Source organism: Octodon degus, unplaced genomic scaffold, assembly GCF_000260255.1.
Source record: "Octodon degus isolate 3935 unplaced genomic scaffold, OctDeg1.0 scaffold00042, whole genome shotgun sequence".
Classification (NCBI taxonomy): Eukaryota; Metazoa; Chordata; class Mammalia; order Rodentia; family Octodontidae; genus Octodon; species Octodon degus.
Genome location: NW_004524618.1, coordinates 3852538 through 3872049, shown reverse-complemented (window position 1 = coordinate 3872049; position 19512 = coordinate 3852538). Strand labels below are relative to the sequence as shown.

Here is a 19512-nt window from a genome sequence, read left to right as displayed (position 1 = left end):
AGAGTGGTGTGGGGCGGCCCGAGGGGATGGGAGAGGGTCCGGCCCACGCTGCGCCTGGGCTGGGACTGGTCCCGCCTGTGCAGGGTAGCAGGAAGCTCTCCACACACTCACCGGACCTGGGCTAGGACTGGGTCTTCCTAGTGGACTTTATGTAAAATTCTGTAAAATGGGAGTTTTTAAATCTAGCTCAGACTTAGAAAATCTACATGCCTGTATATGAAACATGGGACTCCTTTTGCCAACTAACGACATTAGGTTGGCAACCATTCTTAAAGACTTGGAGGACAGGTTTTACTGGGACAGACTGGCTCTACTCCCCCTCTACATGCTAGAGGAAATGTCAGGTCTGCTCTGTTTCAGATTCCTTTCTTTGATTTTACTCCTAATTTTCCCTACCCCTTTGTACTTTCCTTTTTAGAGGCATGTAAAATTAGGAAAACTCTAGACTGTTTCAACTTAGTGAAACCCTTAAAAAATGAGTGTTTGTTAACACCAAACACAGGGAAGTCATTTTAGAGGAAGGACATATACCCTGTCTCTGGGTCAGAGGAGACAAAGAGGAACTATGTCCGTCCAGGAGGACATATGTAAAAGCCACATCCCAGCTTAGTGTTCTGGGCAGCTCTCCTTCAGGAGACTACCTTAAACACAGTGGAGAGAACCAACTTCTGGGTGACACCAGAAGGAGCTAGCTCCAAAAGCAGCACACTTATGGGACCAAAACACATTGAGTGTAAGGGGAGATCTCAACTTTTCTCTTAGGTCTAGTTATCAGTTGGGTGCATAAGAGTTAGGTGGTAGACTTTAAAATCTTTACTGTAAAGTGCTAGGTATCTTGTTCAGGCTTTTAACCACCCCTTATAGAACTGTGAGAAACAGGGGCTACTGTGCTAGCTAGTACATGCTCCTGGAGCAGCTGCCACGCTTTGAAGCAGAGGACAAGTTTCTTCAGTATTTCCTTGGTGGCTCCCTATTGAAGCCAGTGGCTAATGGAATGTGACCAGAGAGGCAGCTCGATTCCTTTCTTGGAGACTGATCTCTGGTTGTGTGAGCCAGTAGAAACTGAGAGCGCCTGTCACAGCCAGGGGTGCTCTCTGATGGATGACCAAAGGGGCTCAGTGGAAACTGGCTCCTGACCACTGAAAGAGCTCCACTTACCTACTGTACTTTTCTGTCTCTGCTAGTAAACTAGGAATTCTCCCTAAGATTTTCAGTAGAACCACTTAATTAGCCACTACTTCAAAAATTAGGCTGAGGCAGCTTGCAATAGTTTACATGCTAGAGTGGCTATCGGGAATGATTTACATCTGTGCCTTACATGACACCTAAGAGTAAGAAAGAGATTTCTGTCATCATAGGGTGTTTTTACCAACGTGTAGAATGTGATTACTAGACAATAAGTTTCACCCGTGAGCTTCAATTTCAAATCTTGTCCAGTTGCTAAAAATGTTTAGATTATTAGATGGAAAACATAAGTGTCTAGAGACTTGGCTCAGTGCGTGGAGCCAAATTCCTCCAGTCAATTATTCTATCTGTCTCTAGAAGTGATCTTTGTAGCCTGAAAAGTGCTCTGCTTCCAACTCATCCTGTTATGCAATAGTTATGCTTCCCACGGTAGACATTCCCGTTACCAGACTATACTGGGTTCGAATCGAATCAAGACCAAGACCAGAACAGATTGGAATTTGGCGAGCCTTTATTAGCCGGTCTGGTGGCTAACCAGCCGCACTCCACACAGGGAGGCACTGACCAGCCGCCCCCAGCAGAGCTGAGCTCAGTCCTTCATAGCAAGCCTTGCTGACACAGCTGCAGCTGTTTACAACTAGGAGGCTTTCACAGTTTTTAGTGATAAGCAGAACTTGCCCTAGATGGGGCCCTTTACAAGATGCGGTTAGGATGGAAACACGTCAACTGTGTACAACACTAGCAGACTGAAGCATCTGCACTTGAGCCAGGAAGTGACGCACAAAGAGCTAGAGGTCCCTGCCAGCTTTGCCCAATTAAAAAATAACAAGAGCCACATTTATTTCAACCCATGACACAGACCAATTGCAACTTACACTTACAAATATTCAATAAGAGTGAGTGCAGGGTTTGTAAGATGGCTTCAGGAGATGGGAATCTCACAAAGGCAGGTAGGAGGGCGGGTCTTGTCTCCCTTCTCTCCAACAGGAGCATCCACTTGCTCAGGAGAGGTCTACTCAAGGGACACCTTGGTAGAGGAGTCAATTAGAAATAAGGTGGGGATGCCCTAAAGTAATTTCTGTTGAATTCCAGGTTATCTCACAGTCAAAATCTCTTAGTTCTTTAGAGTGCTTCCTTAGGCACTGGAAGACATTTGGTCCTTATGCACTGAAGAAGAACCATTCAATCTAATGGAATACAGGTGGAAGTATCAATTATGACACTATTTTACAACTAGAAAGATATTGAAAAAAAGGAAAATGGTAAAAATGCCTTAGGTTCAGATTTTGTTTGCATTAAGAAAGTTATTGTTACCTAGTTTTGTAATGTAGATGTGAGCAACAGAACTGGGGAGCTCAGGCGCCTCAGCATCCACTCTCCCGGAGTGGATAGCACTGCCTCCTCACCGGTGGAGCCTAAGGTTAAGACAAGACAGCCTTAGTCACAGCCTCACCCACCATTACTGAAAGTAAGGTTTTCCCTGTTTGCTTTGTGGAGGACAGGGCTTCTAGGCCAGCTGCAGTCCAGCCGTCTACAGGGCTGCACCCACCCTTGGCTGAATTTATGCAAGCTCCTCAAGGACAGTGCCCTTGAAAGAAGGAAAAAGACAATTTGGAACTTCCAGAGTTCATTTGCCTTTTTCTCTGTGACCTAAAACAGATAAAGTCAGATCTTAGAAAATCTTTAGATGATCCTGACCAGTACATTGATGTCTTTAGAGGATTTACCCAACATTATGAACTAGATTGGAAAGATGTAATGTTAATCTTAAACCAAGCTTTGACTTCTATGAAAAGGCAGGCAGCATTACAAGCTGCTATTGCATTTGGAGATAAATATCATATTGTTAATTTTTTTTTTCCAGAACCGGGGATTGAACTTGGGCCCTTGCGCTTGCCAGGGAAGCACTTATTCCACTGAGCCATCTCCCCAGCCCCTAAAAATGCAGAAGGGTTGGGTTTTTTTGCAGCTCCAGATTGCCTCCAGCGCTGGTCTGGGTTGCCTTGAGTATCTGGGAATCAAACCACCGCTCCCAGAGACTGACTGCCTCGTTTAAGCAGGCACTTAAACAACTGAGCTAATGGGCGGACCCCCCAATATTGTTAATTTTAAACAGCTGAAAGACAGCCAGTTCCTACTGGAGCCCAAGCTGTCAGATGCCTGTTGGTCTAAAACCAGGAAGGTGATTGGAATACAAAAACATTTTCTAGTGTGTATTCTTGAAGGTCTAAGAAGAACTGAAATAAGCCTTCTAGTTATTTTAAATTTTAGCTATTTATCAGGAGAAAGATGAACACCACTCAGCTTTCTTAGAATGTTTAAAATTTTATTTATTTATTCATTTAGTGTGTGTGTATGTGTGTGTGTGTGTGTGTGTGTGTGTGTGTGTGTGTGTGTCCAGCTCAGCCCACCAGGGGGCACGGCTGGCTGGCATGTGGTGCTGGGGGATTGAACCGCGGTCCCTGTGCTTTGCCAAGCTTGTTCCAAGTAGGTGCTTTAGACCACTGAGCCATCTCTCCAGCCCTCTTAGAATGTTTAATAGAGGAACAGATTATTCTTACAGATAAGTTCATTACTCAGTCAGATCTAGATGTTAGAAAAGAGCTACAAAAAACAGCTTTTGCTCCAGATAACTCACTTGATACTTCAGTAAAAACTTCCTTAGTGTCCTATAATCAGGACTGGGAGCAAACCGGGGAGAGAAAACAAAGAGATCAAAAATGGCTGCATTTGTTGCAGCCTCAAACAGATCCGAAGTCTGACTTTTCTGGGCTCCAAGAAAAACTTGATGCCCAAGTTCATGTGCTATCACTGTCAGAAGCCAGGCCAGCACAAGAGGGGCTGCCTGAAGAGGCCCACAAGCCTCGCCCTGACTGCCAAGGCAGCCACAGAAAGTGAGACCTCAGTCTGAGGCGGAGGCCCCAGCGCGCAGACCCGGCTTCCCAGGTGGGCCAGCAGGTCTGAGGCGCTGAAGGGCCTGCCTCCTCCCTCTGGCCTGATGCTATCTCGGCCTGTCATCTCTGCCGAGGGCCCTGAGTAACCGTGACTACAGAGGAGGGGAAAACAGTCCAACCATTGCTGGACACGGGCACAGGTCTCTGTCCTTCTCTAGCCCTGACCTTCCCTCCAGTCATCGCACCTCAATAGACTTCAGAAGACACCTTGCTTAAGCCCTAACGGATAGCTTTCTACTACCACCAAGGACTCTGCCAGACGACGGCCCTGTACAGAAGCCGTCCATGACTTTATACAACAAGTACGTCTACAGGCACCCTGCCCAAGACTGTCGGGTCAGGTTCTGACAGATGCCACTGTCCTTGCCCACCACAGTGGCCGGAGAGTAGTGTTTCAGAATATCAGCTATAACTCTCCTAGTTTTAAAGTTCCATCTTCTGTTCTCCTTTCAACTTCCCCATATTACAGCAAGTATAGTTCCGCTTTGCTATTCCCAAATAAATATAATTTTCTTTGGATAATCTCTCATTCGTTGTTTTACATTAAGGTTGAAAGACAGGAAGAAGAGCTGAAGGAGGGAAAACAAGGAAGAGTTGAGGCGGGAGGGGCCGAGCAGGCAAGCACGGAGGTCAGAGGACGGGTGATCCCTGATGCGGGATGCTTCCCTGATGCTGCAGAGTATGCTTGCTTGCAGCGTCGCACAACTAGCAGAGACCTAGAGCTCTGGACTTCAGAGAAGCAAGGTGCTTCTCCACTTCACTTTCTTGGAGGAAATAGGGTACGTGAAGATGAAATACCGCCTGCACCATGCTTGGCACAAGCTCAGCCTGGCCAGCACTCCAGACCGTTAGCGCCTCTGACGTTCAGTGACTATAAAGTACTCTGGGATGGACCTCGCGGAGGGGCCCGCCCACAGCTTTGCTTTCAGCTCTCCTATTGGCCGAGAAGCCCGACAGTTCCACCAATCCACTAGGCGCTAGCTAGAGCTGACCAAAGGCCGGAACCAATGGGCGCAAGGATTGCGGTATCCTGGATACGAGTGTAAACAAAGAAGGCCGGCGCGTAACCACCCTGGGCCTGGCGTTGGCTGCGGCGCCCGCAGAGAGCGAGGCCGCCAATGGAGCAGGGCCGGGAGCGAGAGGACACCTACTACGCCCACTCCGCCGGCGGCGCGAGTCTGTCCGTGAGGTGCGGCGTCCACGCCCGGGTCCTGACCTCGGTCTTGGGGAGCCGGGGACCCCCGCTCTCCTTAGCCTCCGCTTCCACCGATCCGTGGGCGGGCGGTCTTCCCCGCGACCAAAACCGTTTCCGCAGACTCCCTCCATCCTGTGACTCAGCGACTGCCCTCTGGCCGCTTTCCCGCGACCCGACTCTAGCGCACTTCCCCAGGGTCCTCTGCCCCGCCCTCATCTCTGCTGCGCTTGCTGGCGGGCTCAGCGACCCAGTGTGGGACCCCGCCCCGCTTCCCCATTGCAAGGGCGGCCCTTTTGCCCTCTCTTTTGTTTGACCTCCGCACTCCGCCTGAGTGAGGCGGGTCCACCGCGGGCTTCTAACTCCCTTTTGCGTCTGTAGTGGGCTAGAAAAAGAGCAAAGTGCTGCAGATACAGGTGGTCGTTATTTCCTTCCCCAGCCTGCAGGGCTGCGCGCGCGCAGCTTGGAGCAGCCTCCTGCAACCCTGCTCTGCTCTCCTGAGGTCACTCCTCCAGCCCTCTGCTCACCTTTCACACCATTTTCCATCACACTTACCATGTAAATAAACTGCCGCCTCTTTATTTAGACTGTCCTGGCGCATACCACGTTCCTTACATAAAAGGATGTGCCTTTCAGGTGCTGACCATATAGAGACCACCTTTCTTTTTTTGGGGGGTCTGCTTTGTGCATGTTTTTAAGTCTATAAACTATGGCAACATACATCTGTGTAAAGAAGCAATTTTCCTATTTGTTTTACAAAGTTTTCCTGCACAAAGTTGCTTTTTAAAGTTTATTTTTAAAATGAAAACTAGTTATAAAAGAAAGGCCTGGGAGGAAGCCTGTTTTCGAACGAAGCTCATTTCATGAGCTTGTTTCGTCTGTCTTCAAGTCTCTAAGACCATGGAAATCCCCGTGGCCATGTCCTGAGTTAGGTAGGTCAGAGTTGGCTTCCTGAAAGCTTCCGCGTAGGAGGCCCGCTGGGCCCTTCCCCTTGGCTGGACTCTTGCATTTCTGTAGTTCACTGACTCAAATTGGTCGCAGCCAGCAGATGTGTTCTTTTTATCTTGGAGACTGGGGCAGAAAAGTAGTGAAATAGAATAGGTGTGTTTTGGTGCCTTTTGTTTGCTTTGGTAAAGAAAAATTATCTGGAATGTATTATACTGATGGTGACATATCTTTTCCCAAAGATGGGTGCAAGGATTCCCTAAGCAGAATGTCCACTTTGTCAACGACAGCACCATTTGCTACCCTTCCGGAAATTATGTTATATTTATCAATATTGAAACCAAGCAGAAGACCGTGCTCCAGTGTATTAATGGAATTGTGGGCGTCGTGGCAACGAACGTTCCTTACGAAGTGGTGGCTTTTTCGGACCGAAGGCTAAAACCCCTCATCCACATATACAACTTTCCTGCGTTGACCAGAAGGACCAAATTAAAAGGTACTGGGGGGCACTTCCTCTGCCCCCCAAAACGAAGGATTTCCCTGTAAGATTTGCGCAAATCTTGCTCTTACAACAGTGGCTTGTGTTCTGAAGGTTTTTGTAGTAGAATCAAGCAGATCACGAAACAGTAAAGTTCCTGCTCACTGTGCTCTGCTTCGCATCAGATCAGCACTGGTACTGGTGCTACTCCCGGAAGCCGCTGGAGCGCAGATGCCCCGCCGCAGACCCCCAGCCAGAGGCTCCATTTCAACAGGCTTTTCAGGGTGATTGTGTGGACTCCTGTGCACATTAAACTCTGAGAAGCACGGGGCCAGAAGACTGTCCTTTTTCAGAGCAATGTTTTCTTTCCTAATGATTTATTGAAAATCCAGGTGAATTGGTGTTTTAATAACTTGTGAAGACAAAGCCCCTGAGCCTCAGTTTTCTAACCCTTAAAATGGGGATAAAGGTAGATCTAATGGTAGGCTGTGGTAATGACATGGATATGCACACAGAGGCAGACACATGCACGCGCGCACACACACGCACACGCGCGCACACACATGCACACCCCAGTGGTCCAGGTCGCCATCTGAATACTGTGGATGAGTTCATGGGTGTGGCTGACACCGAATGGGCTGCTGCACATCTTCTGGGACCTCTGCCTGACGCTCCAGGGAGGGGAAGCTCTTGCCTGGGGCTGGTCTTAGTTCTTGGTTGTGGATCCCATAAAGGGTCTGGGTGAAGTGAGGAAGCGTGGCCATCTGCAGTAGCTTATTTGTGGGGAGATTTGTCTTTATTCTAAACAGGTTAAGGGGCTGGGGAGATGGCTCAGTGGAGTAAGTGCTTCCCTGGCAAGCACAAGGGCCTGAGTTCAATCCCCTGTTCCGCAAAAAAAAAAAAAAGATACATAAACAGGTTAAGGCAGTTTATAAAACACAACCCCTTTGTACAGTGGGAACTATGTGGACTATAATTATCCTTGTTAAAACCTCTAAGACTTAGTTATTGGTTCTTGTCTGTGTAGATTAATACAAACCATGAGCCAATATCCTCACTGAATATCAAAACCCTGAAAGAACGAACATTAACATTGATAATAAACTGTTGAAGATGCTTGGCTTTACCACCGCTATTTAATATCAACCTCAAAGTTCTAACTGCTGCAACAAAATAAAAAAAAAATCATTGAACTAGGCCAGGAAATTATGGGCAGTGCAGTAGCCTAGTGCACTAACAACAGCGTGCTCAAGAAGATGCCGGTTTCAAAATAAATACCCTTGCAGGCAGAGAATTCAGATACTTGGAAACAATCCAAGACACACGAGTGACCTGGATGAGGAAAATAACAAAAGCGCTGATGTAAGCTATTAGGCTCCATAGCAACGTATTCCTGAACGAGAAGCCTGCTTATTACAAAGAATAGTATGACTTCTAACGTTTCTTATATTCATCATGGGCTTGTCCTATTTAGAGCGCGAGCAAGGATTACAACGTTCATTTGGGAAAAAGTAAAATTTGAAAGAGGACAGTGGCAAGGCAGGGGCTCTTCAGGATGTCGTGTGCTGTGGTGACTGGACAGGTGGCATGGGTGACTTTGGCGAATTCCCAGTCAGTGGAGGGGCCGGAGATGACAGGATCGTCCAAGGGAGTGTGTCATGAGAGAAATTCCCCCACGAGGTACCGATTACTCAGCAGTGATGTTAGGAGAACCCAGCAGCTGAACACAAGTATCTGGTCAGAAACTCACATTACCCCACACATCAAACCATATGTCACACAGAAATAACCATTAAACATAAACAGACACACTTGAAAAGCAGAAGAAAATAGGATAGAATATTAAAATGATTTCAGGATAGGGAAGAACATTCTATACCCCAAAATTAAAAGACTGATGTATTTAATTACATGCAATTTTAAGACTTATGAGCATGAAAAGTTAAAAAACAAGTATCAAACTGAGGGAAATATTCAGAACAAATATAACCAAGTATTTTCAGAGTATTTATGAAACTATTAAAAAAAAACCCCACAAATGTCTCATAAGGACAAGAACTTGTCCTTGCATAGCTATGAAATGCAGGCTACTCTTTAAGAAAATATATTTGTAAGTACATTTTTACAAAGAAACACAGGAAGAAAATGCCGGGAGGACATGCCAAGTTTGCCAGTAGAATCACAAAGGGCATTTTTTCCCCCTAAGCTTTAAAAATATTTTCTTTAAAAAACATTTTAAATATAAAAATAGATAAGCTTAATAATATGTAAATACAGGAGGAATAACTGGGTAGCAAGGAAAATCATTGTATTAAGGCCTCATACAAAAATTTATTTTATTTATTCAGTTATGTATTTGGTACAGGGTCTCACTAGACAGCTCAGACTCGTAGTGATCCTCCTGCTCTCAGCCTCCCCAGTGCCGGGATTGCAGGCGTGCGCCTCCATGCCCAATCACTGGCTCAGTGCAACCCGGGGGCTGGGCCTGCACGGCATGCACGACCAGGAATCAAGCCCTGGTCCCTGCACTTGCCAAAGCAGGTGCTAAGTCCACTGCGCTATCTCGCCAGCCCTAAAAAAATTATTTTAAATGTATGTGGTTTTGTTGATTAGATTACTTTAAATATGAGAAAAATCACATTTTGAGATTATATTATGGTCAAGTAAAAGCAGGAAAGAGCAGTTAAGAGTGACAAAGAAGCCACAGAGACACGGCTAGAAAGGCAGACCTAGGTGAGGGCAGGTGCAGTCCTGCAGAAGCAGCCCCAGAAGAGCTGATCCAGGGGAGAGAAACCAGCCCCAACCTGGAGGAGGGCCAGGCACTGCCCTGCTTTAAAGCCCCAGGATGCTTTGTTTTTCTTGTCATCTCACCCCCGACCCCCGCGCCTCTTTCTTTCCTAGGAATTGAGCCCAGGGCCACAGGCTGACAGGCAAGCACTTTACCACTGAGCTACATCCCCAGCGCTCTGTATGCATATTTTAAAGATCTTGTTGCAAGGTTGGTTTTTAAAATCGAGTTGCAGGGCTGGGGAGATGGCTCAGTGGCGTAAGCTCCTGCCTGCCAAGCACAAGGTCCTGAGTTCAGTCCCCAGTACTACACAAAAAATAAATAAGTAAATAAAATCAAGTTGCATTTCATCAACTTGGAGTACAAATGATAATACAACTTTTTATAGTTCTAAGAGTTGGACACTATTAATCTGAAAGTTGAATGTGGCTTAATAAGAGAATAAAGAAATACGCTAGAATAATTGCAGTTCCTCGAGGCAAAGCTTGCGTGAGTATTCTAATTATACTTGCTCATCTATTGATGAGATATGAGATACTCTATGGTTTGGGGTCATTTCACATCATGTTGGGAAATGTATGGCACAGTATGCCCAGTTTTTGGGGGGCTTTTTTGCAGAACCGGGGATTGAACTCAGGACCTTGCGCTTGCCAGGCAAGCGCTTATTCTACTGAGCCATCTCCCCGGCCCCAGTATTCTCAGTTCTGCATGGGAGTTTAGAGATAGTGCCCGAGTGGTGTTACTTCACTCCATATCTTTTAAAGTGACCCGTAGCTCTGCTTTTAACATAGTCTCCTGTCCACAGTGTTAGAAGTCATCCAGGAGATCTTTTTTTTTTTCAATAGGAGATCTTTTATTCTAATAGATAAATATTTTAGAATTATGTAAAAATCACCACCCAAGGGAAATAAACTGTGGCAGTGTAAAGAACCAGAGCACAGTAATCAGACCCGTGTGCTGGCTTTTGTGTTTCAGGCAACGTCCTCCTGGACTACACCTTACTTTCGTTCAGTTACTGCGGCACCTACCTGGCTAGCTACTCCTCGCTGCCGGAGTTCGAGCTGGCCCTCTGGTGAGTTTCGGCCTCCTGCAGAGCTCCTCTCGCTCGTCCCATTTCATTGCTGTCCTCTGCGTTTCTGTGGCAGGAAATGTGTGTGCAAATCTGGAACTAGAAAATGGAAAGCGTGCAGACCCTAATCACAAGCTCACTACAGTCGTTACACTCAGGCATGAGATTTGGCAGTACAAAACTATACGAGGATTACGTTATTGTCTTTCTAGCTTTATAAAGATTTCCTTACGAAAGGTCTATTTTTCCTAAGAGAAATGATACTTTTGAATTATTAGGTTTTCTACTAATGTTGAAAAAACAATGTTGCAGTCATTGTTTTGGGACACATTAGAACGATTATATGTTCCGAGGGAAAAAAAAAAGGACAGTTATACGTTCAGAGAGAGGAACCTGACGCCGCATTTGCCAGCTTCACAGCGATATCTGTAGGTCAGGCACGCTCTCGTCCGCGCTGGGTCATTTCCGTGGCAACCTCGGGGCTACATCCACTTTCACTGTGTGATAGAAATTCTTTGGGAGAAATTCAATTTGTTGAGGGAAAGTATGCAGCATTCCAGGAAAAACTGAAGACACCTAAGACACCTTTTCTTTTTTTTTTTTTTTTCCTGCAGTACTAGGGATTGAACTCAGGACCCTGCGCTTGCCAGGCAAGCACTTATTCTACCGAGCTATCTCCCCAGCCCCCTGAAGACACTCTTAATATACTGGCATTTCTTATAAAAAAAAATTCAAGAATCTGTGTTCAGAGAACCACATTTAGCTTTTGTAGAGTTTTAAATACACCTTAATTTCTGGGTGGAGGGGTGCACACCTGTAATCCCAGGACTCAGGAGACTGACACAGGAGGGTCACTGTGAGTCCCTGGCCAGTTTGGATTACATAGCGAGTTCAAGGCCAGCCTATAATATAAAGTGAGACCCTGTCTCAATAAATAAATAAATACAGCTTAATTGAGATATAATAAACTGAACATATATAAAGTTTACAATTCAAGTTTTGACTTACGTACACAACCACGAAACCACTGCCATAATCAAGACTATAGACATACCCGTCACTCCCCAAATTTCCGCTTCCCCTTGAGATCCTCATTCCTGGCCCTCGCTTGCAGAGACGCATTGCTACCTGACACATTGCTGTCATCCCTCAGTTACTGCGGACTGATGAGATCTGGAATCTCCCAAGCCAGCGTACGACGAGGTCGTAAATAAAAGTCAAGGGGCTTGATATTAGGGCTCCAGGAGGATCAGAACCCTCTGATGGAATTTGAAATTCACTGGGGCTAAGACAGAGATCTTCTCTGGGCAGCCTGTATTTATTTGGTTATCAAACAAAGGAATGGAATACTGAAGGGAGGCGGGAGGCTGAGCAGGACCGTTGAGGGCCCTTGGAAGGCCACCCAAGGACTTCTCCAAGTAATACATTATGTTCACTTAGGAAAGCTATGCTATCTCCAGGAAGGCCTCCACTGAAGGAGGGAGGCGCCTGCAGCTTCAGCCCTTACTGGCCCAGTATCCTCAGCTTGTCCTTGTCCTCAGCTGTGGCCTTGTCATGTCTCTTGAGGCCTCACAGCTTCACAGGCCACCGCAGGCCTCAGTGGGGACCAGCGACCCGTAGAGGTTCACTTACTGTGAGTCCGGGGCCCATCTCCAGGCAAGGGGCCTGGGCCTTGGACACAAGTCAGCGTAAAAGGCCAGTTAGTTAATGTAAATCCTGCTCAGAGCCACTTCGTGATGGTCTCCATCAGCCACCCTGACCTCAGGCAACCATGGTAGGGCTCCTGTCATTTGAGATGCATGTAGTTCTTCTAGAATTTCACACACAGTATATTTTTGTCTCCATTACTTTTCTCTCTTGGCTGGAACAAAATATTCAAAACCCAAAATCAAGGCAGGAAAGGTTTATTTACCTCACAGTTTATGGTGGTTTCAGTCCATACTCAGCTGGTTCTAAAGCAGAGTGGAACATGGCAGAGGGCAGCCATTCATGGTGGTGGAAAACAGCAAAGAGCCAAGGGAGGAGCTAGCAAGCCTCTCTCCCGTACATGGTATTCAGGCTGTCTGCCCCAGGCAGGTGCAGCACTCACACCCATAACCCCAGCATTGGATCATGAGTTAATCGCGAACGCTAGACGCCCACCCGTAACTGCATGAGGCTTTGGGGGGACAGCTAGACACAAGCCATAGCGGTATTCTATTTGGTCTGGCTTCTCTTGCACAGTACGATCATTTCAAAACTCAGTCCAGCTGCTTTATGGATCAGTAGCTGTTCTTTCCTGGGCCGCAGTCGGGCTCCTACACTTTATCTAGCTGCTTGCTGACGGTGTTAGCTGCGCTCAGATGCATGACCGGTTGGGCCTAAGCAGCGGAGAGGCGTTACAACCAGCTGCAGCCACAGGCCGGGAGGCCTCAGGGAGCGGAGCCCAGGGCATAGATTCTGATAGTTCCCACGGCAGAAGGTCCCACTTGTCCTTCCGAAGTGCAGCCTGTGGTTACTGAAAATTACACTCAGGCAGAACAACTGCTGGCCCGGCCTGAACCCAGCGCACAGCTTGTCAGCTGTGTGACCTGGGGAGACTCAGGTGCAATGTCCTCCTCCATAAAATGGATATAATAATAGCCCCTAGATTTTTTTTTAAAGAATTCACTGGTAAAAGCACGCACCTAATAAAGCCTATGCTATAGTTTGGGGTTTTTTTGCAAGGTGAACAATATAGTACGGGACACATTTTATAATGGTATTTTATAATGAATCACCCACGAATCACATACTACAAGTGAAGGAAGTCTACCCACACACTAAATACTAACGAATCCAGTGGAGGCGCTAGAGCTCATAGCAGCGCCTCCCACCAGTCCAACTGGAGGTCCAGAGCCCACAACAGTCTCATGCAGGTCCGCTTCATGGATCTGTGCTGGGAAGGCCCAGAGGTCAGTGGCGGAAGCTAGGAAGTCTGTGCCAGTGGGATGAAGGATCTCCGCCAGCAGGCTGAGGGGTCTGCACTGGAGCTAGGAAGCAACACTTAAGGTAAGCACCAGAGCTGCCCCCAAAGTACCACAGCTGTCCTTAGTTAGCAACAGTGAGGTCCCGAGCTCCTCCGGCAGTGAGGAAAGCCGAGTTCCCAGCAGGAAAGGCAATCGACAAGCTTCATGAAGCTGAGCAGTACACCATCTGCCCCTCCGGAGGCAGGAATTAATGCTCAACATGCGGACCCAAGCTTCTCCCAAGTTCATCAGGAAAGCCAGCATGACCAGGTCCTGAGCAGAGCAGCCAAGAGAACCAGCAGCTCCAACACTCCTCCAGACAGCATCCCTAACAGTGCTCAGCAGCTGCTTCTGCTCTGCCTTTAGGCTGCTGGCAACAGCCCTCAGGTGGGCCTCCCGCACCCCGCACCCCACCGTGCTAGCTTAATCCAGCCGGGTGTAGCAAGTTGACCACCTGTTGGCAATCCAGCACAGCCTATTGTATGGTTTCTAAAGCAGACATTCAAAATGATTCTTAGCTAATTCTGGGCCACAGCGTATTATTTGGCCCATAAAATATTTTTAGAGTGTAACACTTTAGAGAAAAATGATCTGTCTGATCTCTTTTGAACACAGACAAACTTTAACCTATGTTCATACAGGGGAACGGTCTGGTGTGGCCAGTGAGTGGGGCTGCATACGCTGGGTGTCCACGGTGGTGTCCCCCACACGGAATAGTCACTGGGGAGCTGCACTGCAGAAGTCAGAGCAGGTCCCACTTTCTTTTTCTTTTTTAAAGAGAATTTTTTTAAAAAATGACAAAATTTCACAGCAAGAATAGGAAATTAACAATGGTTGTTAGATGGCATAGTTATTTTCAAAGGAGTTGTTCAGATTGCCAGATATAATCGTGCAAAATTGGTCAACAAATAAATAAGCATTAACAGTTCCTTTCAATAGACCAGTAGAAAGTAGAAGTACAGTTATCTTAGCTAGTGTGTGTGTGTGTGTGTGTGTGTGTGTGTGTGTTCCTTCCTCCTTCCTTTCTCCTCTCCCCAACGCTAGTTCCTTCCTTCTGAGCAGTTTCTTTCCCTCTCACACTATCTATCACACCTCTTGCATTTTATTTACTCTTTCCCTTTCTTACACCCGGGAGGCAATATGCTGCTTACACACGCGGGTCTGATTTATTTCATTTACGAGTATGGTCTCTAGTTGCGTGCATTGACATATAAAGGCCTTGAGTTTATCTTTCTTTGTAGCTGAGCAATATTCCATTGTATTAAAATACCATATCTTTTTTATCCATTTCTCAGTTGATGGGCATTTGGGTCATTTCTAGGATTTAGCTATTATAAATTAGACTGCTATAACCATAGGTGCACATACATCACTGTGGTATGGTGCTTTACACTCTTCTTGGAAAATGCCCAGAAGGAGGGTAGCTGATGGGACCTCCATTCTTAATGTTTCGAGGACTCTCCACACCGATTTCCACAGTGATGGTGCTGGTCTACACGCCCACCAACAGTGCAGAAGCCAACAACTGGGACATCATCTTGCTGAAAAGCTTTGGCACATCAAAAAGAAAAATTACCACCAGAGTAAAAAGAAAACTCGTGAATTGGGGGAAAAACATTTATCCAACTGTCCCTCAAAGGGACAAAGGACTTATATCTAAAACATATAAAATTGTAAAACTCAGGCCCCCAAATTCAAAGATCCAATCAAAAAATGGGCATCTGAGATGAATATACAGTTCTCAGACAAAGAAATACAAATGGCAAATAAATATATAAAGAAATGTTCAACATCGTTGGTCATTCAAGAAATGCAAATTAAAACAAGATTCCAGCCCACCCCAGAAAGAATGGCTGTTATCAAGAAATCAACCAATAACATGCTGGTCAGACTGGGGGGCAAAAGGAACCCTCCATTGCCCCTTGTTTTTATAGATAAAATTTGCTCATTCATAGCCATGCTGCTTTGTCCACGTATTGCCTGCAGCCACTTTTGCTCTCTTAACACCAGGGCCGAACCGTTCCGATCAGGACATCTGTGCCTACGGAGGGAAACGTGTTACGCCTGGCCCTTTGTCGAGGCGGCATCCACGTCTGACCTAAAAGTGTGTGTTCAGGACATTTGATCCCTTTCATTAGCGTCCTGGCCCCTGTGGCGTCACTTTCCTCACTGGGTTAAAGTCACTGATGAAATCTTCACCTCTGATTTCTACTGGCTGTGAACTGTCTCTCCTCTTAGGCACCCTGCAGTGTAGCAACAGCCTGTGGCTTCCGTGAGGGGCGTCTGGCAGCGTAAGGGAGCGTGCCCCAAGGGCACCCGGGCCTCCCTCCCGCCCCCTCCTTTCCTCATCGTTGCTTGTAACCTTAATATTGGTAAGAACTCTGTTTAGGAAGCCTGAGCCAAGCACGCAGCGGTGAGGAGAGCTGAGGCTGGGGCAGGTGCTGTGGGGGGAGCCGCGCCCTCCCTGCCGGGGCTCTGCACTGCTTGCTACCCCGGGGTTGGGAAGCTCTTCAGGCAGCCTTGTGGCACCTTTGGGTGCTGCGTAGAGAGTGAGTGGGGTTTAGTCCTGACGTGGGGGCCAACAGCACGAGGTTTTACCCAGTGACACCAGCAGCAGGCCAGGACCCGAGGGGGCTGGAAGCTGAACAGGGAGGACGACAAACGATAACAATACCTGAGGGATACTTAGAAACCAACCTTTGAAGTAAAGACGCGAGGGGATTCCAAGCACAGGTGTACCTGTGCAAGCCATTGGGCCGGAGGACACGCAGAAGCTCTTGATTCAGATGCTAAGATATTACAGTAAAGAGAACAAAAGATAAGCCACGAGAGAAGTAAATTTTGTTTGTTTTGTTTTCTTTTTGTCTTTTTGAGACAGGGTCTTTCTGTGCAGTTTAGGCTGGCCTTGTGCTCACTTTGTAGCACAGGCTGGCCTTGAACTTGCACGGGTCCTCCTGCCTCAGCCTCCTGAGTGCTGGGATTATAGGTGTGCAGAACCATACCCCGCTAGAGAGGCGAGTTTGAAGGGATAATCTGGTACCAGTTCATGAACAGCCTTAGGCACAGATGAGCATGTAGTTGATCGTCCAAATCGGCAATTTTGGGACCGAAAGGGGATGTTATCAGTAATGAATGCAGAGCAACAAAACTAACCCGGCTTTCTCCTGAGCACCCAGAAGGCGCTCACTCTGCATATCCGCCACGCCAGTGGACACATCTTTCATCCTAGAAGTAAGGAAAGCTACCAGTGTTTCGATACAGTTCTGTCGCAGCTCCGCAGATACGCACCTTCGTGCCAGATCCAGCCGGCACATCTTAGTCCCTGTCTACTGACCGCTGCAGAGTCTGGCCCTGCGCACCACAGCTGCTGTCAGGATGGTCTTAGACACTCATCTCACGCCACATCAGCAGAACAGAGAGCCAAAATAAGTAGTGATGCACCTCAAGGTGCTGGAAAACCAAAACCAATCCAAGCCCAGCACTTCTATGAGGACATTATCAAGGTCAGAGCAGAAATAAATGAAATTAAGACACACACAAAAGAATAAAAAGAACCAGTGAGATGAAAAGGTAGTTCTTCAAAATAATAAGCCAAATAGACAAATCCTTAGCAAATCTTACCAGCAGAAGGAAAAACCGATCCAAATCAATGCAATTAAAAATTAAAAAATAGGGATCGGTGAGATAGCTCAGCAGCTAAGCACCTGCTTTGGCAAGTGCAGGGACCACGGTTTGATCCCTGGTCCCACCTCTCATACCCTGCCAGCCCGCCCCTGGTGTGCACTGAGCCCATGACTGCATCCAGGCATGGTGGCGCGTGCCTGTGATCACAGTGCTGGGGAAGCTGAAAGCAGGAGGACCGCTGCAAGTCCGAGTTAGGGAACCCTGTACCAAACACACAAGTAGAGGGAAGAAAGGAGGAAAATCACAGTCGGTATCACGGACATCCAAAATGTTGTTAGTAATTTACTTTGCAGACGTGTACTCTAATAAACTGGAGAGTCTAGATGAACAGTTGAACTGAACACAAATGAATTGCGAGAACTGAACCTGAATACCCAGATACCAGGCATGAAATGGAAGCAGTAATAAAACCCTGCCAGAGAGAACCTGCACTCTGTGCTGCCTCCCCCAGCCCTGGGACAGCAGCTGCTGTGGGAGCCCACACGCCTCTGTTGACCGACTAGAGCCTTGAGAGCTGAGGCCCAGGCCAGCGGCCGCGCCCCAGGTATGCGGGGGCACACGCCTGTGGAGCATGCAGTAAGTAAGGAGCCAAAATGTGGAAATGTGTGATGCCGCAGTGAGGAGCCAGCGGCCGTGCTCCGGAGAGCTCCTCCAGCGGAGGACCAGGCCCAGCCACGGCCGGGGGCCGGGATCCGCTCCACGCCCAGCACGTTTGTGGGACTGAACGTGGCCGCTGTCCCAGCACTGGGAACCCCGGAAGCGCGGTACTGCTTTCGTTCTCCCTTTCTTGTCTGACTGAATGTCCTCGTCTCGCTCTGTAGTCTGTAGTTATTTTTGTAGTTGGAAACAAAAAAATGCCTAGCATTGGAAGAAGTATAATCCACGAAACAGATCCAAACAGAGATCCAAGAGATTGAAACCTTGACTGAAAGTATGTTGCAACAGTTTGAATGAAGGAGAGGGTGGAATATCAGATCTTGAACAATTGTAGCTAGTGATAAATATATTTTATTTGCTTATTTATTAATGTGTTTAGTACAGGGTCTACAGGGTCTCTCTACAGGTTCTACAGGATCAGACTCCTAGTGATCCTTCCTGGTTTTCATCTACTGAAGTACTGAGATTACAGGTGTGCACCACCATGCCCAATCTCATTCACCATCTCAGCATGCCCCTGGGGCAGGGCCAGCAAGGCAGGCCAGGGATGGAATCCCCAGCCCCTGTGTCTGTCTAAGCAGGCGCTTTAATCCACTGAGCTCTCTGGCCATCCCTAAGAAAGATATTCTTAAAACAGCAAGACACCATGAAAAATCAACAGGTATAAGACCAAGCAAAGAATAACAACATAAGATTAATTGGTGTCAGTGAGAAAGCTGGCTATAGCACAAGTGACATAAAAAAAAAAAAATCTCTTCACAGAAATAATACAAGTGCTCAGGAAATAGCTTGGTGGTCTAAACTTGGCAGTTTTATCCCCAGTACCACATGCCATGCCAGCACCAGAACCCAGGTGCCAGCCACTGAAACCAGGTGTGGTGGTGCACACCTATAACCCCAGCACTGGGCAGGCTGAGACATGAGGATCTCTCCAAGTCCGAGGTGCATAGTGAGATCCTGTACCAAATAAATAAACAAAAGATTTTTTAAAAATAAGAAATAAATGCCAGAAAACATCCCAAGTGTGGATAAAGAATTTGGTCTACAAATAAATAAAGTATATAGAACTCCAAATAGTCATGACCAAGATAAAACTATACCAAAACATATAATAATCAAGATTCCTGAAATTCAACACAACAGCATATTAAAAGCTGTTAGAGAAAGGAAACATTACCTATAAAAGAGAGCCCTTCAGGACTATGGCAGACTTCTTCACACAAACACTCAAGTCAAGAAGAACTTGGAATGAATTATTTCAAGTCCTGAAAGAAAACAATTTCCAAAACCCAGGCAGGGCAAGCAATTAAACAGAAGGGAACAGTAGGGACCCAACAGGAGGAAGATAACCAACAAAACTAAGCTACTACATATCAGTTATAATCATCAATGTAAATGGCCTCAACTCATCAATCTAAAGAAATAGACTGGCAGAGTGAATCAAGAAACAAGATTCAACAATATTCTATATACAAGAAACACATTTAATGCAAAAAGAAATTCATGGACAGAAAATCAAAGAATGGAAAACAATATTCCACGCAAGAACCCCCCCCCCGAAAAAAAAAAAAAA

General features: G+C 46.7%; 1 protein-coding gene across 3 annotated transcripts in view; it reads left to right on the top strand.

Moving 5' to 3' along the window:
* The first annotated feature begins 5108 nt into the window (after window positions 1-5108).
* Window positions 5109-19512, top strand: part of Cfap43 (cilia and flagella associated protein 43) — a 111833-nt gene continuing 97429 nt past the window's right edge. For all 3 annotated transcript variants that reach the window (XM_023715575.1, XM_023715573.1, XM_023715572.1), the window contains exons 1-3: window positions 5109-5328; window positions 6519-6772; window positions 10518-10614. In XM_023715575.1, coding sequence (XP_023571343.1) covers window positions 5258-5328; window positions 6519-6772; window positions 10518-10614 — 422 coding nt within the window. In that variant the 5' untranslated portion in view covers window positions 5109-5257. The remainder of the gene's footprint in view (window positions 5329-6518; window positions 6773-10517; window positions 10615-19512) is intronic.